At 55.1% G+C, this 17,537-nt stretch overlaps 6 protein-coding genes across 6 annotated transcripts; 3 read left to right on the top strand and 3 right to left on the bottom strand.

Annotated features, from left to right (window-relative positions):
- Positions 1-622: 622 nt before the first annotated feature.
- On the bottom strand, positions 623-2,520 carry CTHT_0034350 (uncharacterized protein; the record flags this gene model as incomplete). Its single annotated transcript, XM_006693807.1, has 3 exons — positions 623-1,675; positions 1,763-2,078; positions 2,189-2,520. 3 exons carry the CDS (start codon positions 2,518-2,520, stop codon positions 623-625), a joined length of 1,701 nt encoding a protein of 566 aa, XP_006693870.1.
- A 749-nt stretch (positions 2,521-3,269) lies between these two features.
- On the bottom strand, positions 3,270-4,721 carry CTHT_0034340 (acetyl-CoA acetyltransferase-like protein; the record flags this gene model as incomplete). The annotated part of the gene is made up of 3 exons (XM_006693806.1): positions 3,270-3,467; positions 3,545-4,489; positions 4,578-4,721. 3 exons carry the CDS (start codon positions 4,719-4,721, stop codon positions 3,270-3,272), a joined length of 1,287 nt encoding a protein of 428 aa, XP_006693869.1.
- Positions 4,722-6,155: 1,434 nt separating this feature from the next.
- CTHT_0034330 (uncharacterized protein) lies at positions 6,156-6,869 on the top strand (the record flags this gene model as incomplete). Its single annotated transcript, XM_006693805.1, has 4 exons — positions 6,156-6,197; positions 6,315-6,379; positions 6,445-6,669; positions 6,746-6,869. The coding sequence occupies 4 exons, from the start codon at positions 6,156-6,158 to the stop codon at positions 6,867-6,869; spliced, it is 456 nt and encodes a 151-aa protein (XP_006693868.1).
- A 2,712-nt stretch (positions 6,870-9,581) lies between these two features.
- Positions 9,582-12,665, top strand: CTHT_0034320 (kinesin-like protein; the record flags this gene model as incomplete). The annotated part of the gene is made up of 3 exons (XM_006693804.1): positions 9,582-9,707; positions 9,806-12,234; positions 12,401-12,665. 3 exons carry the CDS (start codon positions 9,582-9,584, stop codon positions 12,663-12,665), a joined length of 2,820 nt encoding a protein of 939 aa, XP_006693867.1.
- A 918-nt stretch (positions 12,666-13,583) lies between these two features.
- On the bottom strand, positions 13,584-14,812 carry CTHT_0034310 (uncharacterized protein; the record flags this gene model as incomplete). The annotated part of the gene is made up of 2 exons (XM_006693803.1): positions 13,584-14,558; positions 14,666-14,812. 2 exons carry the CDS (start codon positions 14,810-14,812, stop codon positions 13,584-13,586), a joined length of 1,122 nt encoding a protein of 373 aa, XP_006693866.1.
- Positions 14,813-15,593: 781 nt separating this feature from the next.
- CTHT_0034300 (leucine carboxyl methyltransferase-like protein) lies at positions 15,594-17,323 on the top strand (the record flags this gene model as incomplete). Its single annotated transcript, XM_006693802.1, has 2 exons — positions 15,594-15,647; positions 16,157-17,323. 2 exons carry the CDS (start codon positions 15,594-15,596, stop codon positions 17,321-17,323), a joined length of 1,221 nt encoding a protein of 406 aa, XP_006693865.1.
- Between the last annotated feature and the right edge of the window lie 214 nt (positions 17,324-17,537).

Here is a 17,537-nt window from a genome sequence, read left to right as displayed (position 1 = left end):
TGATGGTTGAATGGAGGTAGTGGGAAACAGTGTTAATGCTGGTGGTGTCCATGGGCTCTTTTATCAGGTATGACTTGATATGAAGATCCCAGAGCTCCTCCATCTGGAGATGGGACACGACAGTCTCTCAAAAAGTAGTAAACGGAAACGAAAGAACAAAATAAAAATGACAATTGCAATGCTTCCCATGTTGAGCCTGCAAGGTGGTTTCACCGGCGTATTTGTGAGTGTGCGACATATTAGTTCGGAATGTTGAGTTATGATTGGCCTTGATGCCTATACCAGGCTGTCGAAGCAGAAAGATGCGAGTCAGAGGCGATGGCATCGGGAGAGCAGCGAGTGGGAAGAAGCCCGAGTCACCACTTGATGGGTTGCTTTTATACCGCATAGTCGGGACGAATGTCGGATCCTGACACTGTTTGACATGGCGAATCTTGTCCAACAGAAATGATTACGATGTTACGCATTATCGAGGTTGGCATTCATTCCAAGCTCACAGCGCCATATGGCGTGTCCTGCAGGTCTAAAACAACCAAACTTGAGCAAGCATGTACTTGCCTAGCATTTAAGGCTTTTGATGCCGACATGGTCAAATCCTACCAAATCTCGGAGACAGCAACACTTAAGTCGGACTACGCACCCATCCAGGAACATCATCCAATTCACCCGGGGGTTCGCCACTTCCCTCATCGCACGCATCCAGTGCCTCTTGGTGCGCTTCCCGAAACCGCTCGAGAATGCTCTCATATGGGTTTGGCCAGCCAGCGGCAACAGCATTTCCACCTTTCTTCTTGGTGCCCTCTACGGCGAAACGCTTCTGATGTCTCGCGATAAAACCGTTGAGAAGCCCAGCATAAACGAGCCCTGAAACAACAGCTTCGATGCTCTCAAGATCGGGTTTTTTGTTGCCAAAGATGAGACCTTCGGATGGCATCAGCTGCCGCGGGCCACCAGGAGGTGGGACAAGCGTTGGTTCTCTACTGCCGTCTAACGCGAAGGTACTAGTAGGGTTACCTCCGGTCTGCATGAACGCAGGGCTGACAGATGCTGCAAGCTTGGGCTTCCGCACGGGAACGTAGCCCTCTAGCAGCTTTTGGACGTAACAGGCAACGGTGACGACGTCTTCAAGGGCGAGAGATGCTGCTTTGTTGCCTGTCGTGGTCGTGGTCGTATTGGGGTCGCCAGCTGCGGACCCCTGCCAGGTAAGCATGAAAGTCTTGCGGGTCAGCGACCGCCAAATGAGAGGCTTTAGGCGGTACAACAGGGTCAGATAAAAGCCTCTGTCCCAGAGCCAGTCGCGATTTTGAGCCAAGGTCTGATGGAAGGCGACGAAGTTGCCGGTGCGGACGGCATGGCAGATGGGGAGGAAGATCTGGGCAAACCCGGCGGCCTCGGGTCGTTGCAGCAAGGCTTGGGACGGGAACCGGCCAAGCAGTAGGTTGGTGGGGATCCACCATAGGAGGATTTGCCTGCGGTGTTTTTGGAAGCGTGGAGGGCATTGAAGGTAGGCTTCCTCGAAGCACATGTGTGCTCGGAGATAGTGGCCGTGGTCGAAGTTGAAGCGGCCGAGATAGTAGAGGAAGGTGACGCGTTGTGACGCTGGATATAGAGAGAGCGCTGGTCCACTTGTTGAGAGGTTGGTAAACATCTGGACGGCGAGCCGCGACTTGTCGCACTGGAGCATGAAGGGGATGGTTGTTCAGCATCTTGATCCATGAAAAATGAAGCCGGCGAAGGCGACTGGGGGAGACTTGGCACATACGGCAAACAGCAACTTGAGGGTGAGGTTGGCGAAAATATAAACAGCCACCTTCTTCCCCTTTGGCTGGGACCAGCGACTGCTGGAACGGTCGGTCAGACAGGAGGTGAATATCTTTTGAATGATATCGGCTGCTGCCTCTACGATGGACTTTCTCTCGCCGGTTTCGTCGCCGGACGTGTCACCCTGGATCTGGGCCAGCAGATGCGGCTGGCGGTTGAGATTCATAACCAGCTTGCAGAGGGACTCAGAGAGTGACATGGCAGTCGGCAGCAGGATGTTGCCGTAGGTGGGATTGGCGAGGGCATTGGCGCACGACCTGGATGGGAGGGTCTAAGATGTCAGAAACTGAGAAACAAGCTGAAAAGAGCAAGCAAGCTCGTCAACACGAGCACCACAAGTTCAAGGGTGTCCGACGGGCATGCCTACACTAAGAGCTCGCTGAGCCGAGAATGCAGCCCGAGAATGTCGTCGGGGTTCATGTCACGCCAGTACTCAAGATAGTCCTTGATGAAGGAATTGAAGCCGGGCCAGGGTGAGCCGCGGCCTTCCTGTACGTCGTCCTCCATCGGCAGGCACTTTTCGACGAGATCTTCGAGTATTGGGCGGCCAGGGGGACAGCCAGACCGGATCTGCTTGCCCATCTCATAGTAGATGTCAGCAGCATCGGTCTCGACGAGCAACCAGTTGCGTAACTCGTCGCTGTTTTGAGCGATGACAAACTGCCGGATGCTGGAGAGGAACTGGATGACGAGGTTCATGATGGCGATGAAGACGAGACGAACTATGAGTATGCCGTTGCTGTGGATTATGCACCGATGGCAGTAGTCGTACTAAATTAAGGATAAGGTGGGTATAATCCATAGGGGGTGGGTTCAGGGAGGTAAGAGGCGAGGTTCAGCGATGAGAATCTGGGAGGACGAGTAAAAGAATAATAAAAGAGGGAACGCTAAGGGGTGTTGCGCAAGAGGGAAACGCGACTCGAGTCCTGGTGTGTGTCTTCTTATTGTGTCATGTCTTTGCCAGATAGGAAGAAGATAGGAAAGTTATGGATTAGGCACATGGGGGGAGTTTGAATTGAGGTGTCTGAGGACAATAGGGAGGAGCTCCTTGTATAGGAAAGGTATAAAGCTTAGGACAACGTTCATCAACTCAATTGGTTGAATGGATGATGCGGGTTCGTAACCGGGGTTCGTGACCGAGGTTCAACCCTAACCCTTTTATCGTTCATTTTTGTTCACCGTGACCATAGTGCGTAACGGATACGGTATGTACAGGCAAGACCAATTGAAGGAGCAAAAAACAGCCTACACTACGATAATGTATGAGAGAAAGCCCCCAGAGCTCTTTAAACTCATCAAAGCTACCCTGAAAAACACCGAAACCCACTAGCCGTACCAGCCGAATTATTTACCAGTCCTTTAAAAACACGATACAAGGGACCGTTCCCGCCTTCATGCCCCATACCCGATTTCTCTTGCTCACGTGAACCAGCACCTACACTTATGGATTAGACAGACTCGATACGCTGGACCACCATGGCCGTCGCAGCGCCGCCACCGTTGCAGATGGCGGCCACGCCGTACTCGCCAGGCTTGAGTTGATGCAGCAGCGTCACCAGGATACGCGAGCCCGAGCTGCCAAGTGCATGGCCCAGCGAGATGGCTCCACCGAGCGGGTTGACCCGTGCACCCTCCAGCCCCAGGATCTGAACGAAGCGTCGTCGCCGAGGTTAGCGAGTGTGTTACATGCCACGTGAAAGAGGGGAAGAGGGCCCAGACTCACCTTCTCGTTGGCCTTAATGACAGCAGCAAAGGCCTCGTTGAACTCCCATACAGCGACCTGGTCCTTCGTGATGCCGGCCCGCTCCAGAGCGATGGGTACGGCCTTGGAGGGCGCAATGGGGAAGTCGATGGGATCAACAGCAGCGTCGGCCGAGCTGCAGATGCGCGCCAGCACGCGAGAGCCGGCGCCGTACTGCTGCGCAATCTCCTTGCTGCCCAGCACCAGCGCGCTGGCACCGTCATTCAGCGTCGATGAATTGGCCGCCGTGACCGTACCGGTGCCATCGCGCACAAAGGCTGGCTTCAGCGTCGGCACTTTCTCCGGCTTGACGTCGAGATAACCCTCGTCCTCGCTGACGACAACGTCGCCCTTCCTGCCCTTAACAGTGACCGGGGCGATCTCGTCACTGAAAGCGCCGGCCTTCCAGGCGGCCTGGGCACGCTCGTACGACTGGATGGCGTACTGGTCCTGCTCCTCACGCGTGATGCCGAACTTCTTGACCGTATTCTCGGCGCAGTTGCCCATATGGATCTGGTCGTACACGTCGGTAAGGCCGTCCTTGATCAGACCGTCCTCCATCTTGACATGGCCAAAGGGAGGGAGGCCGCTGGCGCGCGGGACATAGTAGGGCACCCGGGACATGTTCTCGAAGCCGCCGGCGATCTGGGCGTCAGAAAGGCCGAGCTGAATGTTCTGTGCGGCGAGCGCCACAGCCTTGAGGCCGGAGGCGCACACCTTGTTGATGGTGACGGCCTCGACGGTGCGGGGCAGACCGGCGAAGATAACAGCCTGGCGAGCAGGGGACTGCCCGATCGAGGCCTGGAGGACGTTACCCATGTAGACATCTGTGATCTTTTCGACTGGTACCTTAGACTTCTCGAGGGCAGCCTTGATAGCAACAGCGCCCAGTTCAGGCCCCGAAACGCTGACAAACGAGCCATTGAACTATGCCAGGGCGTCAGCATATTGGTCTCCTCAGCGTTTCCCACCTAGGTAGGTACCTGAGGTAGGTAAGGATGCATCCGCGACCTACCTTCGCTGTTGGCGTCCGGGCAGCGCCCAGGATGTAAGCATCGCGGATCTCCTGGCGCAGACAGGTCTGGGAAGAGAAGAGGCGAGCCGAGCCGGCCCTCAGCTGCGGCGACACGCGCAGGGCAGTCCTCAAGTGTGCGACCATTGTGAGTTCCGCGGCGCCAGTGATACGGGTTACGAAGGGAAGCTTAGAGGAAGAAAACAAAGCACACAGCAAAATAAAGGTAGGGCCAGCCAAATTATAGCTAAAGTACTAAGACATGGGGACGGGCAGGTGGCCCCTTCGGCTTCCCGAAGACGGGCACCATTTTTCTCTTAAGAGCAGAAGCTGCGTACAACCGAGCAAGGCGGAACCGTTCGGCTTGTGACGGGCGACGGGGGCAAGCGGAGGTGGAGCACTGGACGTCGCACATGGGCAGCAAAGCCGGGGAGACTGGGGACCTAGACTGGGGGAGAGAGGGGGGGATGGAGGGGCAAATCCCCCCGCAAGGGGCCCAGAGCCGCCACTGGGAATCGCCGGAAAGCTTTGATGGATCGCGGATGGATCGATGGGTGTGGACTGCAGGGCGCGTCCGGAATCCAGAGCCCCAAATTCACACACCACAGAAGCCAGAAAACACTGGGGACTCAAGTCGAGAATCCTCAGGCAAGCATTTAAGCACAGCCCAAGTATATTCATACCTGTCCAGCACTTGAAGTTGAGGGGTGGCACTAGGATTGGAACCTATAGTTTTGTGATGAGGACGTTCCTAGGGGTGTTATAACACATGGAATCCATAGAGATGTGCTGCGTGTCGAGGCCGAGGCCGAGTTTCAACACTAGAGATTCAAGACAAAAACCCAGATCCCCATCTGGTTCAGATCTTGCAATAACAGAGGGGGATACCTCCATTGTGGACATACACCCGACATCAGGGACGGAACATGTATAAACTGTCCATGCGCTTCTGCAGATACAGGTTGCAAATCCAGCTTATCGTCAGTAGCCACCCGTAGACAAATTAGAGTCGCAGGTTCTTTTTTTTTTTTGTGTGTGTGTGCGTGTGTCTGAGCATGTGCCATGTGCATCAGCGCGTGGGTGAATGTTAGTTTTTGGAAACATGAGACTTGGAAGCATTAACTTGGTGGCTCACAGCTGTGAAGCACTGGCATTGGTAATAGGCACAAGACCACCCACCGCATATCACAGTTTTTGGCTGCTGCGCTGCTTGCTTGCTGGTTGGCTTGTCTCGTCTCAGTCCGTTGACCCATACCGTTTGGATCATGGCGTCCAAGATCCCTGATTGGACCATTCTATCTTTACAGGTTAGGTATTCCGGATTACTGCTTACCGCTCAAGACCCGATAATTCGATATTCAGTATTCCTATAAGACTATACCGCATGAGCCATCGCTTCTCAGCAATTCCATCAGCCCACGGCCTGATCGCCGCTTGTTCATCCGTTGAGTGACAGCATCTCCCAGCAACACGTCCAGCAGTCAGCATCTCTTCGCATCAATACCCGACTCAAGCTTGCAGCTGCACAGCTCACGCATCCAAAGCCATTAACTGCACATTACATCATTCACTTAAATCATCATGTCGACCGCTGCTCGTCGCCGTTTGATGCGCGACTTCAAGGTGTGATGATGCCCTGGCATTCCCTCTCCGCCGCCCCCCTCCTCCCTCCCTCTTCCGGGGAAGGACTATTAGCTTCGACTTCGTTGACACGCGTGGGTGCTGACCATGCTGCTGCAGCGCATGCAAACCGATCCTCCAGCCGGCGTTTCTGCATCCCCTCTCCCCGACAACGTCATGACCTGGTATGCCAAAGATGCCGTGCCATGGCTATCTCCAATATTACCCAGGCTGACCTGATTGCCACCAGGAACGCTGTCATCATCGGCCCGGCCGACACCCCGTTCGAGGACGGCACGTTCCGACTTGTGATGCACTTTGAGGAGCAGTATCCGAATAAGCCACCATCGGTCAAGTTCCTCAGTCAGATGTTTCACCCTAATGTCTACGCCACCGGCGAGTTGTGCCTGGATATTCTCCAGAATCGCTGGAGCCCTACGTACGATGTTGCGGCCGTTCTCACTAGCATTCAGAGGTGCGTGGAGTTGGAGGCTTCTGTTTGTCATCTGGGAAGAAGTAGTGCTGGGCAGTTGACGCTGATGTGTGAGCAGCTTGCTGAACGACCCGAACACGAGCTCACCGGCAAACGTCGAGGCGTCTAATTTGTACAAGGACAACCGCAAGGAGTACTTCAAGCGGGTGCGTGAGACCGTGGAGAAGAGCTGGGAAGACTAGGCGATGATGGATTAGACGGCCAGGGTTGCGCTACGACAAGAGTGTTTAGTTTCGATGACCGGTTGCCCTCCCCTTTCTGCCCTTTGCCTTCTTTCCTTCTGGCCGAAACACCAAAGAAACAGGCCACACAGCATGAGGGCCTAGCACGACCCGCGCACTCGTTCTGGAGTTTCTGGCGTTTTATCGGGAGATTTTCTACGCATAGCATTTGGGAGGCATTTATTTTCTTTTCTGGCGTCTGGTTCTTCCGCCGCTGCGGTACCGGGGATGCTGACATGGCGATATCCAGGAGGAGAGGGAGGTATGGGAAAGACACGAGCATAATTGGAGTTCAGGATCATCATGTCATTATTGAGTTTACGTGAGACTTGGTGCCTACACTAGGATTGCATTTACCCTACATTATTAGCAGAGCCGGACACAGTTTCTGTTACTGTTGGTCGCTTCTGGTCCCGATATGTATCGATGCCTACTTACCTTACCTAATCAGTTATGCTGTGTCCAAGTGTGTCTTTTTCGGGTATGTACCATGCGCGATGGGTGCGAGCTGAGCTGGGCAGTGACTTAGTAAAAGCTGTGTTATATCGGACTCGAGTGAGCAAAGAGAGCAAGAGTGGAGTGAATAGGACTCGTCGTCGGCGCAACGCCAATTTGCTGTTCGGACATGTCACATAAAAACCTCGACTCTGTCTATCTTACACTGCCCGTAATTCTCGAGTCTTATCTTCGACAAACCCAGGCTTATATTCTTCATCTTTAGGTAGGTAACTTTCGTCATCCCAACGCTACGGCCCAGTTATGAACTATAGATTGGAATCCTCAGCTGCTCAACCTAGCAACGACCACTGAAGTGACAGTTGTCACAAAAGTCTTGGAAAGTTTAGTGTAGGTATCCATATGCCACAGCTCCACCCGCGTAAAGCCCTTAGAGAACCTAATTATTGGGCGTTACCAGCATGCCTGAACTGTCGTTCATTGTTAATTGTTAAATATGTAATGACCACCCTTATGATTCCATGGAATTCCTGTTGGGTTGCTGCTATAACAGAGATGGAATGCTTATACACACAACACTTCAACCCATGTTTTGCCAGTTAAAACTTTAGACAGGATTAGGGGTCCACCGTTCGGAAACCGAACACCCAAACAACACTAATGGCTTGAAAAAATAATAGAGATATACAAGAAAGTTAAGTGAAGCTAAAATGAAGTAAAGATGTCGCTTTTGAAGCATGAAACTTAGTTGTTCTGTCGAGTGGGAAAGTTTGTAGGCTGTCGGACGGCCGAAGCATCCCGCCAACGATCAAACCAGGGGTCACTTGTATCGAGATGCCCAGGGTACTATCGTGCTGTCCGATTTTCCTGCCAGCTGTCTGCTGCCCGCCGTGGCCGGCCCGCAGAGTGTTGCGGGACAGGGGTTTTGGCTGTGCTACAGAGGGCGCTTCAGCGCTGACAGTTAGGCGCGAACCGGGAGTGCTGTCTATTGCACACTCTGGTTCCTCGTCGCATTCCACGCATTTCCCCATCCCGGGCCGTAAGATACGGAAAGTACCTGCAAAAAAGCAGGGACATACCATGATATGCAATGTAATCAACAAACCGTGCTAGTTCCATCGGAAGTCGAGGAACTGCTCAACGACTCTGGAGTACCAATGCAAAGAGAATCTGAGACCTTCGGAGCCATGCCATTGTGTGAATACGAAGAACTAACAACCACCTGAAACGTGTGTCCTGTGAGCACAGCGATAGTTTGGTTGTTTAGAATCCCAACTGCCGACCTTTGACCAGTTGTCTCAAGGCTGAGACTGCGTGCAGGAGGTATTGCTTGGTAAAGACGTAATATTACCAAGCTAGAGTCTGTCATGAATATAATCCATAAGACACCTCGGTAGGTAGGTACGTAACTCGAAAGGTCCAGCAACCTCAGCGGACCCTGACCGCCTTCGACCCTGACCCCACCGTCCAGACCTCATTCCACTGATTCTTCTAATCCCAAGTTCCAGCGCTGATCTGAGAGTGGATTCTGCCTACGGGTTCTGCTTGGGCGCCTGCAAAGTCGGAATCCTTGTGATACTCCGTACCCCATTCCACCATTCGCCCACCTCGAGTCCTCAACAGCCCACAGCCCACTCACTGCCTACCTCCAACCTACCTTTGCCTGTCTGCTGCCCAGCGAGCCCACCGCCCACCTGCATCTGTCCGCACACGCTCACTGACTCGGCGCCTTGAGTCTCTTCTGCGACTGCGATTGCGACTGCGACTGCGACTGCGATCTCCTTGGAATACTTACAGTTACGACTGACGAGATCGAGGTTGGCAGGACATCGACATCGACACCAACAGCACGACCACAGCCACGACTACGCTTAGCAGCAAGCCCTCCCCCCCCTCTCTCCCCCTCTCCACATCAGTGCCGTCACCGCCGCCATCGACATCTCCCTCACGCTCGTGAAGGTCCCAGCGGTTGTCGACCGTTGACCGTTCCGCTCCGTCGGGCCTCGATTTGTTGAGAGCTTGAGTGTCAACCCCTCTCTCCCACGAGCCTGGCTCACAACATCAACAAGCAACCTACGAAAAGACTTGGAGGCCCTGCCAGTCCCTTCGGTGCTTCGGTGCCTCGCTGCTTCGCAGACCCCCAACGTTCCTCGGCCCAAGCTTGCCCCTTCGTGAGTTTGCGCTTCCCTGAAGCGCGGGAAGCAGCAGACTGCCAACATGTCGTCCAACAACGCAAATAACATCAAGGTTGTTGCCCGCTTCCGACCCCAGAACAGGGTCGAGATCGAGGCCGGCGGCCAGCCCGTCGTTCGCTTCGAGGGTCAGGACACCTGCATCATCGATGTGAGTTTGCGTTGAGCCTTCGCTTCCCTTCCTATTTCCCCTCCCTGCCGGCTCCCTCCGTTGACCTCTTTTGTTCTTTTTTTTTTTGCTCTGTACAGTCCGAAAATGCCCAAGGCACTTTTACCTTCGACCGCGTCTTCGACATGGGCGCGAAGCAGGCCGACATCTTCAACTACTCCATCAAGTCCACGGTCGACGATATCCTTAATGGCTACAACGGCACCGTCTTTGCCTACGGCCAGACCGGAGCCGGCAAGTCCTACACCATGATGGGCTCCAGTATAGACGATGAGGAGGGCAAGGGCGTCATCCCCAGGATTGTCGAGCAGATCTTTGCCAGCATCCTGTCCAGTCCTGCCAACATCGAGTACACCGTCCGCGTCAGCTACATGGAAATCTACATGGAGCGCATCCGTGACCTGCTGGCCCCGCACAATGACAATCTGCCCGTTCACGAAGAGAAGAGCCGCGGTGTCTATGTCAAGGGCCTGCTGGAGATCTACGTTTCGAGCGTGCAGGAGGTCTTTGAGGTCATGCGGAGAGGTGGTCAGGCCAGGGCTGTCGCCGCAACCAACATGAACCAGGAGTCGTCGCGCTCGCACTCCATCTTCGTAATCACCATCACCCAGAAGAACGTCGAGACCGGCTCAGCCAAGAGCGGCCAGCTGTTCCTGGTCGACCTGGCCGGCAGCGAAAAGGTCGGCAAGACGGGCGCCAGCGGCCAGACGCTCGAGGAGGCCAAGAAGATCAACAAGAGCTTGTCTGCTCTGGGCATGGTCATCAACGCCCTGACGGACGGGAAGTCGACCCACGTCCCGTATCGAGACTCTAAGCTTACGCGTATCCTCCAAGAGTCGCTGGGTGGCAACAGTCGGACGACGCTCATCATTAACTGCTCGCCCAGCAGTTACAATGACGTCGAAACCCTCAGCACCCTGCGCTTCGGCATGCGTGCCAAGACCATCAAGAACAAGGCCAAGGTCAACGCCGAGCTCAGCCCGGCCGAGCTCAAGTCCATGCTTGCCAAGGCCAAGACCCAGATCACCACCTTCGAGAACTATATTGCCAGTCTGGAGGGCGAGGTGCAGCTCTGGCGCTCCGGCGAGACCGTTCCCAAGGAGAAATGGGTCCCTCCTCTGGCAGAGTTCACGACCGCCGCCAAGGTCGACTCTTCCAGAACGGCCAGGCCCTCGACGCCGTCCCGGTTACTGCCTGATAGGTCTGGTGCCGAGACGCCTACCATCTCCGAGAGAGCCGGCACGCCGGTTCTGCCGCTGGAAAAGGACGAACGCGAGGAGTTCTTACGGCGGGAGAACGAGCTCCAGGACCAGCTGGCCGAGAAGGAGACCCAGGCGGCTACCCTGGAAAAGCAGCTCCGCGAAACCAAGGAAGAGCTTGCTGCCTTGAAGGAGCACGACGCGAAGCTCGGCAAGGACAACGAGCGCTTGATCAGCGAGTGCAATGAAATCCGGATGCAGCTGGAGAGGTTAGCTTTCGAGAACAAGGAAGCCCAGATCACCATGGATGGGCTCAAAGACGCCAATGCCGAGCTTACGGCAGAGTTGGACGAGCTCAAGCAACAGATGCTCGACATGAAGATGAGCGCCAAGGAGACAAGTGCGGCGCTGGATGAGAAGGAGAAGAAGAAGGCCGAGAAGATGGCTAAGATGCTGGCCGGGTTTGACCTCAGCGGCGACGTGTTCAGCGAGAACGAGCGCGCGGTTGCCGACGCCATTGCCAAGGTGGATTCTCTGTACGAAATCAGCAACACGGGCGACCCGATCCCGCCTGACGAGCTTAAGACGCTGCGGGAGAAGCTCGTCCAGACGCAGGGGATCGTGCGGCAGGCCGAGCTGCAGGCTTTCAGCGTCGCGTCCAACGAAGCAGCCGCTCGTACACGCGCCGAGCTCGAGGAGAGACTGGCGACGCTGCAGCAGGAGCACGAGGAGCTGCTCTCACGTAACCTCAGCGAGGCAGACAAGGAAGAGGTTAAGGCTCTGTTGGCCAAGACGCTGTCGGACAAGTCGAGTACGCAGGAGAAGCTGGTCGAGGAGCTGCGTGCAGACCTGGCAGCCCGCACGGCTGAAAACGAGCGGCTCAAGACACAGGTGGAAGAGCTGCAGCGGCGGATCAAGGCCGGCGCTGGCGCGATGCCGCTCATCAACGGAAAGACAGTGCAGCAACAGCTGGCCGAGTTCGATGCCATGAAGAAGTCGTTGATGCGCGACCTGCAGAACCGGTGCGAGCGTGTCGTCGAGCTCGAGATTTCTCTCGATGAGACCCGCGAGCAGTACAATAACGTACTGCGCAGCAGCAACAGCCGCGCGCAGCAGAAGAAGATGGCCTTCCTCGAGCGCAATCTCGAGCAGCTCACGCAGGTCCAGCGTCAGTTGGTCGAGCAGAACTCGGCCCTCAAGAAGGAGGTGGCCATCGCCGAGCGCAAGCTCATTGCCCGCAACGAGCGCATCCAGTCGCTGGAGTCCCTGCTTCAGGAGAGCCAGGAGAAGCTGGCCCAAGCCAATCACAAGTATGTCTACCCCTTGCCTACTACCTCCCGACCCTCCCTCCTCCTCCTCCTCCTCCTCCTCCTCCTTCTGCTCTTCCCTCTTCCACTTGTTTTTCTTCTCCGTCTTCCTATCCCTACCTTGCTCTCCAGCTTTTGGGTAGCGATCCTGACCATGTCTCTTCTCCAGATTCGAAGTCCAACTTGCAGCCGTCAAGGAGCGTCTCGAAGCCGCGAAGGCGGGCTCCACCCGCGGTCTCGGCTCGCCTTTTGCCGCCACCACAACCACCTCTTCATCGGGCGGAGGAGGTTTTGGCTTCAGCATCGGAAGCCGCATCGCCAAGCCGCTCCGCGGTGGTGGCGGAGACCCTACCGTCCACCCGACCGTCGCCACCATCCAGCAACAGACCCCCGTCGAGAATAAGAGATCGAGCTGGTTCTTTCAGAAGTCGTAGGCGCAGAAGTTTGTTGAGCATGGGTATGGGAATGGTCCCTCGGAGGGATGCAGTTGGGTGGATGAAGGCTGGTTTTGAGGTGTGGTTAGGGTAGGGTGATGGTTGGATGCATGGATGGATATCATCATGTTAATGGCTGTGAGGCTGGGCTGTCGGGTTGTGATACCTATCTTATGGATACGGAAGAGTTTGCTTGATTCCTCTCCTTTTTGTCCCGCTTGGTTTATCCTCGAGGGTTACTTGATGGCACAGACGATGACAACGATGACGACGATGTTGATGAAAAAAAGATGATGGTGGTGACAAAGGGGGTGATGGAATGATGTGTATGGTGGTCTCTCTTGAGAAAGTGAAAGAAGGAAAGAAGTAGCAAGACAGGGGATATGCCATGTAGTAGTATGTGGGAGAGGATAACCTGCATCTTGGCTTGGAGCTGGATGAATGAGGGCTTGTTGGTCTGCTCTGTTTTTGAAGGAGACGAAGCTTAAAGCGTCACATGAGACACGTGGGCCGTGGCCTTGACTGAACTCCCTAGTGGTCGGCGTCAGGGGTTGAGGAGAAAGATCGGCTGAAGAATAGACGAAGATATACATAAACAGAATCATTAGCACATTAGACAAAGATGTTTGTGTACGAAAGCAGCATCGGTTTCAATATCGGCAGACGAATATCGAATATTATGAGTGGGAAAATATACCACAGAGGTACAGAGGTACAGACTGCCTATATCCTATGCTAACACGGCTGTAATAAATGCAAAATCCGTCAAAAGAATCGAATCTCCGGCCACCAGAAAAACTTGATACCAGGCCAACGAGTAGTTACCTATACATAGGCCCGGAACCAGCCTGCTCCTTCACCTAGCTTTCGTCTCTTGGTTTTCTTACCAGTATTTTGGTATGCGGCTCACCAGCTCTCTCAAGCCCGCCGCATCAGCATAACCTGGACGCCCAAAATAGCACCCATGGCCAAGTACATTGCTATAGCCAGGGCGAAGAGCTTGACGCGCAGCAACACGATGCGGCGCCAGCTCTGAAACGTGACGCTAGCCAAGGCGGCGCGTAGCAGGGCAAACCCGCACTTGCTGCAGACGGCGACAGATTCGACGCGTCCGCCAAAGGACCGGTCAAAGCGAACGATAGTGTCTTCGTCGGCCGGCAGCAGCGTCGTCTGCACGCGAACGAGGGCCACGTGCGCTGGAATGACGAGCACGAACTTCAAGAGCACGGAGAGAACCACGATGACCAGGAGCTTCAGCGCCGTGTACGGAGACATCTCCGGAGGGCTAGCAGGGGTTGTGGCGCTCGAGGGACGCATGAGGACATTGAGAGTGTCCGGTCCAGCGACGAGCGAAATGAGCATGTCGGGGACAGCCGTGCTTAGACAGGAGAGAACGGAGAAGAGGAGGACGGGCAGCCAAGTAGCGCGGTAGGCTGAACGGAGAGACGGAATGCGGGAGAAGAAGGACCGGTGAGATGGGACGGCAACCATGGAATGGGTCCACGCGGCGTGGAGCGGGGCCGTTGCGATCAGGGCCAAAGGGTAGGCCAACAGGTGGTCGAAGGGCAGCACCAAGGCAAGAAGGCGCCAGAGAGTCAGAAAGGCGAAGCCGGACAGCAGGCCGTAGCCCAGACCGCGGAGGAAGGAAGGCCAACCGGTGAGCGAGCGAAGGAGACGGGCAGTTTGACGGATGGAGGAGGTGACAGCCTGGGGGCTGCTAGAGTGGGCAGAGGGACTTGATTTTGCTTCGGCCACCGGATTGGGCTGTTTCTTATTGCTGCCCACAGCGGCCTTATCATTGACATCGTTGACGGGGAGAAACTCATATGATGCCAGGTCAGGGTCCTCCACGGCGGCGAGGGTAGGATAGACATGTTGAAAGGTGTAGCCGATCTGTCGGTTTGGTTTATGGGTAGCGTGTTAACGATGGATCACACGCTTGACAAAAGTGAAGCGGGAAGCCGGGAGCCCCGGAACGATATGGAATACACAAAACTCACCATCAAGGAAGCCGGGAGGAAGATGAGGAAGTCGGCAAAAAAGACGAAGCCAGCATAGGGCGGAATCCTTCGTTCAGGAGACAGATCCAGCCCCTGAGCGGCGAAGCGCTTCATGAGAGCGCCGGCGGCGGTGACGCTCGGAATCATGATGCAGTTCGCAGTTAGTGGCTACCTCCTTTAGTTATGAGCCGACGATCTGCAACTTGTAGAGGGAACTAATGATAATAATGAAAAGTTGTTCAGAGAAAGCAATGTTGGAAGAGGGAAAACGAGCGTTGGAAGAGGGGAAACGAGAGGAGGAAGAGTAGTGGACGGGAGTACATACATAAGCCGTGAGCGCCACTAAAAGGAAGGGCGGGCGACAGGCGTTGCAGGTTAGCGAGCAGGACCCAGGCTCCCAGGCTACTCACTGTCGCGCTGCCTTGCATGTAGGGCCCTGGGACAAGCCGAGGACTTAGTGGACCCGATCGTGGATACAGATCTCTCGATCCAGGGACTGAGATGGTTGGCCCAGGCCAAATCCTCTCTGCACAGGGAGATCCAACGGAGCAGCAATATGAACTGTCTGTTATGCTGAACACCTCCCCTCATATTGGATATCTCCAGAGCTCCCGTTACCACTCCCAACCCCAACCCCTACTGTACCCAATAGCCATGGCATGTTTTCCAACCACTTGCACAGTAGACATATCCACGTCATGGTCCAGCCCATGTCAAACCCACTACTGCACACAGTTGTCCTTCAGCGTTGCTTAGTAGCAACAATTCGTGCCCGCACAATTTAGAAGGCGAGCCATTTTCACTTTAGAAACTCAAGGAGCCAAAGGCTCAAAAATGGAAAATGATGATAACGAGAATGGGAGAAAAGTCACAAATCCTGCTCATCTTGCAGCATCCAATGGATCTGCGATAGCAACACGTCTTCAAAATGCCCGACGATATCCCAAAGCTGTGGGTAACACGGTACAGCGAAGAGCTTAGAGTCAGTGTGTTATGGCAGTACTGGACATGCCGGAAATCGGCCCCACTGATGGCATGCGATTGACCCAGTGTGACCCAGTAACGTAACCCGGTGACCCAGCGATATGGATGACTGGCGACATGAGATCCTGGGCTCCACTCTCTACACTAAGGCTGGGTGTGCTGCCGCAGCCTACAGCCTGCAAGTTCCGGCATCCGGGAAGGGGCCGCAGGGCAGGCAACCTGAAGCACTGGATCTTTAGCGGGGGGTCAGGCCGCGTTCCCCACACCATGACCATGTCCGATTTCTAACTTTCATATATCTTTTTGGGGGTTCTTTAAAAGGCTGAGAGTTTGGAGAGATTGAATTGTGTTGTCACGTTTAGATCTGGAGCGACCGTTGGACAAACTCTTGTCCTCATCCCCCATCTTATTCAACACTACTTAAGATACCTTAGGTACCTACTTTACCTACCTACTTTACCTACCTACGTGACCTATCCATTACCCCGGAAACTCTTCCACCAGCAGACCAGCCCCGTCTGCATGTCGGCGCCGTCTATCCCCAACTTGCTCTCCCTCCGCGGCGCATCTCGCGGCAGGGGTCGCGGTCGCGGTCGCGGAGGCTTGAGCCGGGGACCTGGCTCGGGCGGCTCCCAAGACTCAACCATCCAGGGTACCGACAACGATGCCGCTGTATCTCGTCTGAGTGCCGTCGAGCTGGGCTATCTGTCCGACCCCTTCGCGCGCCTGTTTGTGCAGGCTGCTCCTGGTCCAGCCACCCGCCGCATGCCCATCATCAACCGTGGCACATATACCCGCACAACTGCCATCGACATGCTGATCGATCGCTTTCTGGCAACCACCGACTCCTCGCGCCCGCGCCAGATCGTCTCTCTCGGTGCCGGCACCGACACGCGCCCCCTGCGTCTGTTCATTTCCCCCAACCCAACCCATCGCAACATCGCCTACCATGAGATCGATTTCCCCTCCATGATCGCCCGCAAGCAGGCCCTGCTACAGTCCACCCCCCAGCTACGCTCTCTCCTATCCTCGCCAACCCAGCTTTCCCCAACGACTTGGCAAACCTCCTCCCTCATTACAAACGCAAACAACACCCTCACCCTGCATGCGCTCGATCTCCGCTCGCTTACCCCAGCCAGCACGCCTCTGCAAACCCTCTCACTGACCGCCCCGACCCTGCTCCTCTCCGAATGCTGCCTCTGCTACCTCACCCCGGCCGAAGCATCCGCCGTGCTCTCTCATTTCACCGCCAATATCTCGTCCTCGACGCCTCTGGCGCTCGTCATTTACGAGCCTATCCTGCCCGACGACCCCTTTGGCCGCACCATGACCGCCAATCTTGCTGCTCGAGGTATCACCATGCCCACCGTGCCTGCATACCCCACTCGGGAAGCCCAAGAAAAGCGCGTCCGGGAAGAAGTAGGCCTGGAAAGGGCCAGGTCCGAGACCGTGGATACTATTTGGGAGTTGTGGGTTCCTGAACAAGAGAAACAGAGGGTCGACAGGCTGGAAGGAGGCTTGGATGAAGTGGAGGAGTGGCGTCTGCTTGCCGGACACTACGTCATCGTCTGGGGATGGAGAGGACATGGACTAGATATGGAGGTCTCAGCCGAGAGCGAAACCGCGCCTAGTAGACGTGGTAGTGAGGATACAATAGGAAGAGTATCAGAATGAGACGCCATGGCAGGAAGTGTGCAATGGTAGTAGGTTAGACATCGTGTGTACATATATGCATATTCGCCAACTAGTATAGTACTTAATCTCTTCAGCTGGCTGAGACAAACCATCGTAGAGACAAGCTTAAGTGATCAGGAGAGTATGCATGAGAAATGTGTCTGTTGAGTTTATTATTGCAGTACTTCAGGTAGGTATGTAAGTCGCCTTGTCC

Source organism: Thermochaetoides thermophila, assembly GCF_000221225.1.
Source record: "Thermochaetoides thermophila DSM 1495 unplaced genomic scaffold scf7180000011816, whole genome shotgun sequence".
Classification (NCBI taxonomy): domain Eukaryota; kingdom Fungi; phylum Ascomycota; class Sordariomycetes; order Sordariales; family Chaetomiaceae; genus Thermochaetoides; species Thermochaetoides thermophila.
Note: the sequence above shows the minus strand (reverse complement) of the source record. Positions and strands in the feature narration are given on the sequence as shown.